The sequence below is a fragment of the Sceloporus undulatus genome, chromosome 1, assembly GCF_019175285.1.
Source record: "Sceloporus undulatus isolate JIND9_A2432 ecotype Alabama chromosome 1, SceUnd_v1.1, whole genome shotgun sequence".
NCBI lineage: Eukaryota > Metazoa > Chordata > Lepidosauria > Squamata > Phrynosomatidae > Sceloporus > Sceloporus undulatus.
The window spans coordinates 208,948,658-208,958,356 of record NC_056522.1 but is presented as its reverse complement, the minus strand read 5'-3'; the positions used below and the strand labels follow the sequence as shown (position 1 = coordinate 208,958,356).

At 54.8% G+C, this 9,699-nt stretch overlaps 1 protein-coding gene across 1 annotated transcript; it reads left to right on the top strand.

Moving 5' to 3' along the window:
- The first annotated feature begins 5,825 nt into the window (after nucleotides 1-5,825).
- SP5 (Sp5 transcription factor) lies at nucleotides 5,826-9,327 on the top strand. Its single transcript, XM_042458421.1, has 2 exons — nucleotides 5,826-5,933; nucleotides 8,203-9,327. Exons 1-2 carry the CDS (start codon nucleotides 5,880-5,882, stop codon nucleotides 9,325-9,327), a joined length of 1,179 nt encoding a protein of 392 aa, XP_042314355.1. The 5' UTR covers nucleotides 5,826-5,879.
- Nucleotides 9,328-9,699: the final 372 nt, after the last annotated feature.

The following is a 9,699-nucleotide window of genomic DNA, read 5'->3' as shown; positions in this document are numbered from 1 at the left end:
GTTCGGATTGCCATTGGATTATACTTCCAATTTCCCTTGTCTGATAACATCCTCATATGTTCATCACTTCTTACTAACTTTCCCACTTTTGTATTAAGAATCTGCTTCCAGCAGAAAGGAATCTACTTCTTTCCCAGTACAGGTAGCAAATGATAGTTCTCCTGCTGTGGTTTTGTGTTTTTTCAAAAGAGAGAATGAGTTTGTCTCATCTCAATACATTCTAGTTCATCCAGTTTTAGTTTTTGACCTCTTTCACAGCTGGGAGTAAATCCTAACAAACTCCCTGGGACTTACTTCTAAGCAGGAATGCATAGGATTATACTGTAAGGCTAATACCTGTTTATTTGGCATCTCATTGATACTGGTAGTCTTACTTCTGTAGAAAACTGTACTAGTCCATCCCATCTGAATCAATGCATTAAAAACATGGTGCTGGAGGAAAGTTTTGAAGATACTGTGGAGTACCAAAATGAACAATAAATAGCACCCCAAGAAAATCAAATCTGCACTCTTCCTAGAAGACATAATGACCAAAGTGAGTCTCATGCATTTTGGACACAACATAGGATGATGACATGACACATTAGAAATTAGTGTTGTTGTTATTATTGTGTGCTTTCAAGTCATTTCCGACTTATGATGACCCTAAGGCAAACCTGCCCTGGGGGTTTCCTTGGCAAGGTTTGTTCAGTGGAGGTTTGCTGAGGCTGAGAGAGTCTGACTTGCCCAAGAGAGTTTCATGGCCAAGCGGACAGTCAGACCCTGGTCTCCAGAGTCATAGTCCAACACTCAAACCACTGTGCCATGCAGGCTCTCAGAAATTGCAATACTGTTTGGTAAAGTGGGAGGCAGCAGGGAAAGGGGGAAATCATGTTACAGCTGGACAAAAAAGAGGAAGGGATGGGGGGAAGGAGTGTAACAGCACCTGTAGGAATAACTGCATTTTTGCATGAACTTTTGTGGATATAAACGCTTTACTTCTGATGCAAGGTCATGCTTTGCATCTCTCTGGACAGTATTACATTACATCCCACTTCCACAACTGTGTATACAGTATATGCTTTACACCTGAACATTTATGATCACTTTGTACTGAATCCAAGAACTGGGGAGGGGGTTATATCCATGAAAGCATACGCAAAAATAGAAACCAGTTAGTCTTACAGGTCTGGCACATACCCTCCCCCTACGTTCCTCCTTTTTATGCTGTGAGAGGCTAACATGGCTACTTCTTTGAAAACACATTGCAGCTGGGATAGATTCAGTCCAGAAAGCCAGGAACCTAAGTCACAGGAGTGTTAGTAACAGGGAGACTCTCATTCATAGGCTGCCATAGTCTAAAGCCAATTTGAGGGCACTTAGTAACAACAAGCTTCTCCTGGCTGTGTTCCTGAGTCTTGACCCCTCCGCCTTTAAAACCTTCAGCCATGTCTGGAAGCCATGCCCTACGAGGAAGGACTTAGGGAGCTGAGGATGTTTAGCCTGGAGAAGAGAAGGTTAAGAGGTGATATGATAGCCCTGTTTAAATACTTGAAGGGATGTCATGTTGAGGAGGGAGCAAGCTTGTTTTCTGCTGTTCCAGAAAGTAGGACCCAGAACAATGGATGCAAGCTACAGGAAAAGAGATTCCATCTCAACATGAGGAGGAACTTCCTGAGAGTAAGGGCTGTTCGACAGTGGAACAAACTCCCTCGGAGTGTATTGGAGCCTCCTTCCTTAGAGGTCTTCAAACAGAGGCTGGATGGCCATCTGTCAGGAAGGCTTTGATTGTGACTTCCTGCATGGCAAGAGGTTGGACTGGATCAGGGCCCTTGCGGTCTCTTCCAACTCTATATATGATTCTATGTTCTTCCAGAGGCAACCTGACAAGGAAGATGTAGTCCAGGCAACTTTATATGAAAGTTGGGATTCATTGAATCACAAAACTGTTCTTTCATGATAGAGGTGTAAGTTTTGATCTTTAAAACCAGTAGCATCCTGCAATAGTGGCCCTTCCTTGTGTGCCTTAGGAAGATTGGAAGCTTGTTTGCCAGCCTCCTAAGAGAGAAAAGTAAGGCACCTGTAGACGGCAGATACAAGCAACAACAACATTAATGTGGTGGTAAGGACAGACGATATGCACAGAGCTTGGAAACCTTGTGCTTTGGACTCTGTTACTGTGTGCCTTTGAGAAAGAAAGGGACCAGTGTGGAAGGTTGTGTTTGTGTCTGTGCCATTAACTCTCCTGTTGACTTGTGGTGACCCTGTGAATTTCACAGGGTTTTCTTGGGATCTGGTGCCTTGCAGAGGCTCCCAAACCACACTGCATCCACACTGCATCCACACTGCAGAAATAATCCAGGTTGGCACCACCTTAACTGCCATGGGTCAATGCTATGCAATTCTTGGAACTATAATTTGTTGTGGCACTAGAGCTCTCTGACAGAGAAGGCTAAATGTCTCACAAAACTACAGTTCCCAGAATTCCATAGCATTGAGCCATGGCAGTTAAGGTGATGTCGAACTGGATTATTTCTGCAGTGTGGATGCAGCCTTCATCTTTCCAGATGTTTTGGACTCCAACTCCCAGAAGCCTGAGCCACTTTGGGCAACAGTCAGGAATTCTGGGAACTGATGTCCAAAACATCTCTGTCTCTCTATTGTAGGTTATCGGTTGCACATACAGTTTCTACATGATGGTTAGATCTGCCTCCTGTATTGTATTGCACTACATTGAATTTCATTCTATTTGCATTACATTGCATCCCATTTGGTTTTTCCTCTTGTTACCGTTCCATTTCTTTCTTTCACTTCTTTTCTTTTACCCCGTCTTACTTCTCAATACAGCTGTCCTCCCTCTCGATTATTCCATCTGAAGATGACATGTTAGTTTATCATTCATGGAAGTACATGTCTGAAACTTCTAGAAGGTCAAAGTTTGGGACCCAAAGATTCAGAGTGTTTAGACTGAAGGGATTACAGTCCTAGACCACTTCGTCATGTCTAGACCCACCTCCTTTTGTGTGATTTGAATGCTGGACTATGACTCTGGAGACCAGGGTTCAAATCCTGTCTGGTCCATGAAACCCATTGGGTGACCTTGGGCAAGTCACACTCTCTCAGCCCCAGAGGAAGGCAAAAGCAGACAAATCTTGCTTTGCTGCAGGATCACCAGAAGTAGGGAATGACTTGAAAGCACCTCGTAACAAAATCCAAAGCACAACGTTGGTGTTTCTTGCTTTGGCTCTTTGGAGTTGGGGGGCATCGGGAAAGATTTGTCCTCCAAAATGCCCGGGTTGCCTGTTGTTGTTGTGAGCCTTCCAGTCCTTTCCCACCGGGGGCGACCCTAAAACGGACCTATCCTGGGTTTTTCTTGGCAAGATTTATTCCAAAGGGCTTGGAACATTGCCTTCCCCTGAGGCTGAGAGAGTGTGACCTGCCTGGGGTCCCCCTTCCTTGGAGGTCTTTAAACAGAGGCTGGATGGCCATCTGTCAGGGATGCTTTGATTTGGATTTCCTGCATGGCAGGGGGTTGGACTGGATGGCCCTTGTGGTCTCTTCCAACTCTACGATTCTATGATTCTATGATTCCGGGCGAGCGGGCTTGGTCCTCCTTTTCCCGGGCCTGTCCTCCACCTGCGCCTTGTGTCCAGGAGGAATGCCCAAACCTCCTCCCTTTGGCGAGGGCTGAGGAGCAGGGGCTTGACGTTTCTAGGAGGGTTTGGAGGCTTTTCCTCTGGAGAAGTCCTCCCTAGTTCGGAGCCTGAGGGAGGAGCAGGGCTTGGCCTTGGCAGCTTGTCTTTGGCCGCCTCTTCCCTTTTCCTGCCGGGTTTCCCTGCCTCCTGAGCCCCACCCAGGAGCCCGGGGGGGGGGCTCTCTGCCTTGGAGGGGGGGCTGGGAGAAGGCCCCTGAAGGCCGTCCAAGGGGAGCCCCCCCGAAGCCAGGACACCCCTCCCCTGCCTCTGGCTCCAGGAGGAAGGAGGCAAGGGCACCGCGGGGCAAGGGACAGCCAGGAAGCCCCACAAACACCCTGCGCTTCCCTTGCAGAGGGAGGACTAGCACCCTCCTCCTCCTCCTCCTCTTCCTCCTCCTCTTCTTTTTCCTGTTTTTCCTCCTCTGCTTTCTCTTCCTCCTTTTCCTCTTCTTCTTCCTCTTCCGCCTCCTCTTCTTCTTCTCCTTCCCCCCCTTTCTCTTCCTCTTCTGCTTTTTCTTCCTTCTCTTTCTCTTCCTCTTCCTCCTCCTGTTCTTCTTCTTCCTCTTCCTCCTCCTCTTCTACTTTCTCTTCCTCTTCTTCTTCCTCTTTCTCCACTTCATCCTCCTCTTCTTCCTCTTTTTCTTCTTCCTCGTCCTCCTTCCCTTCTTCTTCTTCCTCCTCCTCCTCTCCTCCTCTTTTTCCTGTTCTGTCTCTTCCTCCTCCTCTTCTACTTTCTCTTCCTCTTCTTCTTCCTCTTTCTCCACTTCATCCTCCTCTTCTTCCTCTTTTTCTTCTTCCTCGTCCTCCTTCCCTTCTTCATCCTCCTCCTCTCCTCCTCTTTTTCCTGTTCTGTCTCTTCCTTCTCCTCTTCTTCCTCTTTCGCCTCCTTTTCCTGCCTCTACCTCTTCGTCCTTCTCCTCTTCTTCTTCCTCTTCCTCTTCCTCCTGGCTTTATAGGAGACCTGGGGGAGGGGGGACTAAGTCTCCCTTGGCACATGTCCAAACATCCCCTCCAAAGTGGGTGGGATTCGGGGGGGTTTAGAGGATCCCGTTTAGACGACCGTTTCTAAAGACCCAGAGCGCCTTTGTAGTCGTTTCAGCGCTGGACTCTGGAGACCAGGGTTCCAATCCCGACTCAGCCAGAGAAACCAACTCGGGCGAGAAGTCACACTCTCTCAGCCTCAGAGGATGGCCACGACAAACCCCCTCTGAACAAATCTGTCCAAGAAAACCCTAGAATGGGGCTGTCATACATCGGAAACGACTTGAAGACACAACAACGACAACAACACCCCCATAAAACCGAGAAGTCTTCAGATTCATATTCTGGAGGAAGGGCGATTCATATGTCACCATGCTCCGTAATAATTATGGCTGCATCCACACTGGAGAAATAACCCGGTTTGGCCCCGCTTTAACTTTTTGTCTGGCTCTTTGCTATGGAATTCTGGGAGTTGGAGTTTGTTGTGGGCCCAGAGCGGAGCCCCACAACAAACTCCAACTCCCAGAATTCCATAGCAAAGAGCCAGAAAACAAAAGCGGGGCCAAACCGATTTATTTCTCCAGTGTGGATGCAGCCTGGAAGGGGCAAAGCCAACTTTTGAGAGTGCCCCCTCTCTCCTGCCGGGGATCCGGAGGCAGATTTCCCCGGGAGGGATAACAAAGACGTCGCCTAGGCAGCCCCCAACCCTCCCTTTCGCCCTCCCCCTCCTTCGCCTTTGCCTTTGCCTTTGCCTTGTGAGCCCAGGGAAGGCGGCGTCCGTCGAGGGGCGCGGGGTCTCCAGGGGGAGGAGGAGGGGGAGGAGGGGGCTGCCTTTGATCAGGGAAATCCAATTATGGGTGCCTCCTCTCCCCTCCCCCTCCCTGATTACTTCATTAATTGTCCCGCCCCCTCCTCCTCCCCCTCCCCCTCCCCCTGCTTTTATCCGGACCCCTTCCTCCTTTGAGGAGCTTCGGGGGGATTCAAAGGCTTTGCTTCGGCTTCTGAAAGAGCCGCCCGGCTTTGATGATTGGGCGGCGGCGGACTTCAAAGCCCCCCCGAGCTTCCTCCTGAGTGGCTGCCGGAGCGGATCAAAGTCGGGCCGAGGCAGAAGCCACTGCGCGCCCGACGGGACGGACGGACGGAGGGAGAAGGAAAGCTCGAGCAAGGAAGGAAGGAAGGAGCAGCCCATGCCTCCTCCAGGCCCCCTCTGGAGCCGGTAGCCCCCATGGCCGCCGCGGTGGCCCTCCTCCGGAACGACACCCTCCAGGCCTTCCTCCAGGTCAGTCCGGGGCCGGGATTGGGAAATGGAGGACTTTCCAGGGAGAGGGAGGAGGGGACCCATGGAAGAAGGAGCTCCAAACCCTCCTAGGACTGAAAGGGCATGCTTCTGAGGGCAGGACCAGACACAAAGCTCAAAAGACTATAAAGGCATGCTTCTTCGGACCAAAACACAGTGCAGAACCAATCCAGTTCGAGACCGCTTTAACTGCCCTGACTCAGCGCTAGGGAATGCCCCTGTGAGTGTATTGTGGCACCAGAGCGCAGGAAGGCTCTCACAAAACAACAGCTCCCAGAATCCCCTGCCCTTGAAAGTGGTCTCCAAGGGGAGGATTTCTGCCCTGTGTTTGGGACCTGCGTCCTGCTTGAAAGGGAAGACCTTCCGGGAAAAGGGAGGACAGGCCCCGACCAAAAGCGAAGAGGGCGCCTAGAAGGGTTAAGTTCGGACCTCCTGGTCCGGCTCCAAAAGGAGGACAGGAGCAAAGCTCCAAGGATTGACTGTTAGGGTCAGTGCCTGCTTCTGCAAAAGGGAGGAGGGCATGCCAGAACAAGGGAGGACAGACAGGGCCAAAGGAAAGCTCCCAACCCTCTGACTAGACATGTCAGTGACAGCCTTCATTCGAGGGGAAAGGAGGACGCGGCCAGACCAAAGCTCGAAGGGCTCCAAAGGCTTCAAAGGGACATGGAGGACAGGGCCCAAAGCCAAGTCCCTGCCTCTTAGTGGCCCCGCTCAGCGCCCAAGAAGAAGCACCCCAGGCCCCTCTAGAGAGGAGGGCTCCGCGGGCTTCCTCAGAGTCATGCCGCCAAGGGAGGAGGGCTGCTGGCCTTGGGGGGGGGGGGGGTGGGAAGGGGCCCAGGACTCAGCCCAGCAGGTGGGACTCCAGGCCCTGCGCCGGCAGGAAGGCAACAGGCACAGAAAGAGGAGAGCAACTACAACTACTACAACAACAACAACAACAACCACCCTAAGTTATCTGAGAAGTTGGCCCTCCTCCCTCGTCCCTCTCCTGGTGCCTTCTTTTAATCACTGCATTTGGAAAGGCTTTTAAACTGGGAGGAAGGAAGCACTCTGTCTGTCTGTCCAGCAGCCGGGAAGACCTGGCCCCTGGCCCCTGGCCGCCCCTCGGCAGACCCCCCCTCTCTCTCATACAGCCCCAAAAGAGCTCCCCAGAAGAAGCGCCCCACTTGGCGGGCTCCTCTCCAACCAGGAGGCTGTCCCCCCTCGGGCATGCCTCACGCTTTCCTGCCTGCCTTCCTTCCTTGCTTCCTTGGGGCAGAGGAGGGAGTCCTGAGGGATGACAAGGGGCCAAGACACATGGCATACAGCATCCTGTTGGAGGCTCCTTTCACTCAGTGCGAAGGAAACCCTGGGACCTGGACTTCGTTGTGGCCTCAGGCTCAATGTCTGGCCAAAGAACCCTTCCCAGGATTCCCCAGCACCCAGTCAGGGCAGGGAGAGCCATCTCCAACTGGAGGCTTTCTGCGGGGCCTTTGGACTTCGGAGACAGCTCCGGAAGGGAAGGGAAGGGAAGGGAAGGGGCGGCGGGTCCTTCCTGGCAGCGACGAACCCCGAGGGCCCGGGCCAGGGATCCCCTCTTTGGGGGCTGTGGCGGGGGTGGGCCTTCAAGCGTCCTTTCCGACTGAGGGGACCCTGAGCTGGCTTTCCATGGGGTCTGGAGCCTGCTCCCCAGAGTCTCCAGGGCCATGATTATGACCAGGATCATTTCTTATCTTCCTTTCCAAGGCCCCCTCCTCCCCTTCTTTTTTCTGGCGAAAGGTCAGGAAGAAGCTCTTCCAGAAGATGGGCCACATACTTAGCCCGAAAAGCCCCCAGGAAAGCCTTGGCCTTCCCCCTGTGATCCCTTTCGGGGGCAACCCAGCTTTCCAAAAGGCCACCCTGGCTTCCTCTTGTTCTTCCTCAGGCAAAGGGGGGAAGCGGGCGGAAGGTCTTAGTCCTGGGGGCCAGCTGCATTTCCTGCTTCTGGCCTCAGTCAGGCCTGCAGTTGGGCCTTGGGCCTGTCCCCGTCGAGGGAGCCTTCTTGTCTGGATGTTACAAGGGAGAAAGCCTGGCTTGAGCGGGAAGGCAGTCAGTCCTTCTGGCCTCCTCTCGGCCCCTTGACTTTCTTAGGGCGGGTTTATGATGAGGGTTGAAGGCAGGGCAAGAATTGGGAGTTGTTTTGTTTTGTATTATAAGCCGCTTCGATCCTAATGGAGCGTTATTATCATCCTGATCAGTTCTCATTTACGGCGATGCTTCTCTCTCCCTCCAGGACCGGACCCCCAGCGCCTCCCCGGACTCTCCCTCCTCCTCCTCCTCCTCCTTGTCTCACTCTCCGCTGGCGCTGCTGGCCGCCACTTGCAGCCGGATCGGGCAGCCGGGGCCCCCCTCGGACTTCCTCGCCTTCGAGCCTGCTGCTTCCTCCGGGGGGCGCCTCTTCCACCCGTGGGGCAGCGAGATGCCTGCCCACTCCCCGGGGCCGCCTCCCAGCCTGGGCCTGGCCCCCCACTTCGGGCCCGCTGGGCACGAGCTGCCCCTGACGCCGCCGGCCGAGCCCTCCTACCCGCCTTACGACTTCAAGATGCTCCCTCCTCCTCCGCCGCCTCCGCCCCACGCCGCCCCTCCTCCGCCTCCTCCCTCCTTCGTGCCCTTCCCCTCGGGCTACTCCAACCTGCTGGGACCCCCTCCGCCCCCTCCCCCGCCGCCGGTCCCGGAGGAGCTGCCCTGGTGGAGCATCCAGCAGGCGGCCGCCTCGACGCCGGGCCCCCCGTCCTCCTGCGCCCACCGCCTTCCCCGGGGCCTGATGCTGGCCCCCTCGGAGCTGGCCCAGTACCAGAGCCAGCTGGCCGCCCTGCTCCACCCGAAGGCCGCCCTGGCCGCCGCCGCCTCCTCCTCCGCCCGGCGCTGCCGGCGCTGCCGATGCCCCAACTGCCAGGCGGCGGCGGCCGGAGGAGGAGGAGGAGGAGGCTTAGGGGGCGGCACGGGTCCCTCGTCGTCGGAGGGCCCCTCGGGGAAGAAGAAGCAGCACGTGTGCCACCTGCCGGGCTGCGGGAAGGTCTACGGCAAGACCTCTCACCTGAAGGCCCACCTGCGCTGGCACAGCGGGGAGCGTCCCTTCGTCTGCCCCTGGCTCTTCTGCGGCAAGAGCTTCACCCGCTCCGACGAGCTCCAGCGCCACCTCCGCACCCACACCGGCGAGAAGCGCTTCGGATGCGGACAGTGCGGCAAGCGCTTCATGCGCAGCGACCACCTCAGCAAGCACCTCAAGACCCACCTCCACAAGCGAAGCAGTAGCAACCCCAGCAAGGCAGCGGCCCAGCCCCACAGGCAACACGCAGCCCCCCTCGTCAAGAAGGAGCAGCAGGAGGAGGAGGAGGAAGCCCCCGGGCTGCTCTGACTCCGAAGACACACTCCTCCTCCTCCTCCTCCTCCTCCTCCTCGCAAGGCCTGGACCTTAGGCGAGGCTTAGCCTCTGGACCTTCTGGGACAAACGGGGAGGAGGAAGAGGAGGGCATCTCCTCCAATCCACACTACAACTCCCTGGATTGGAAGGCCTCAGGCCACGTTGGACGGCTTGCATACTTTGGACCTGGACATGACTCCCCTCGGAAGAGGCTTAGCCTCAGGACCTCCTGGGAGCAACCAGGAGGAGGACAAGCAGGAGGATGGCATCTCCTCCAGCCCATACTACAGCTCCCAAGTAGCCTGGCAGGTCTCAGGCCATGTTGGACAGCTTACACAATCTGGACCTGGACAAGACTCCCCTTGG

What these genes read in the sequence shown, in the direction of transcription:
- SP5 (XM_042458421.1), top strand. Translation starts at nt 5,880, where the DNA reads ATGGCCGCCGCGGTGGCCCTCCTCCGGAACGACACCCTCCAGGCCTTC. An exon ending in CCCTCCAGGCCTTCCTCCAG is followed by an intron (nt 5,934 to 8,202) that starts GTCAGTCCGGGG and finishes CTCTCCCTCCAG; the next exon opens with GACCGGACCCCCAGCGCCTC.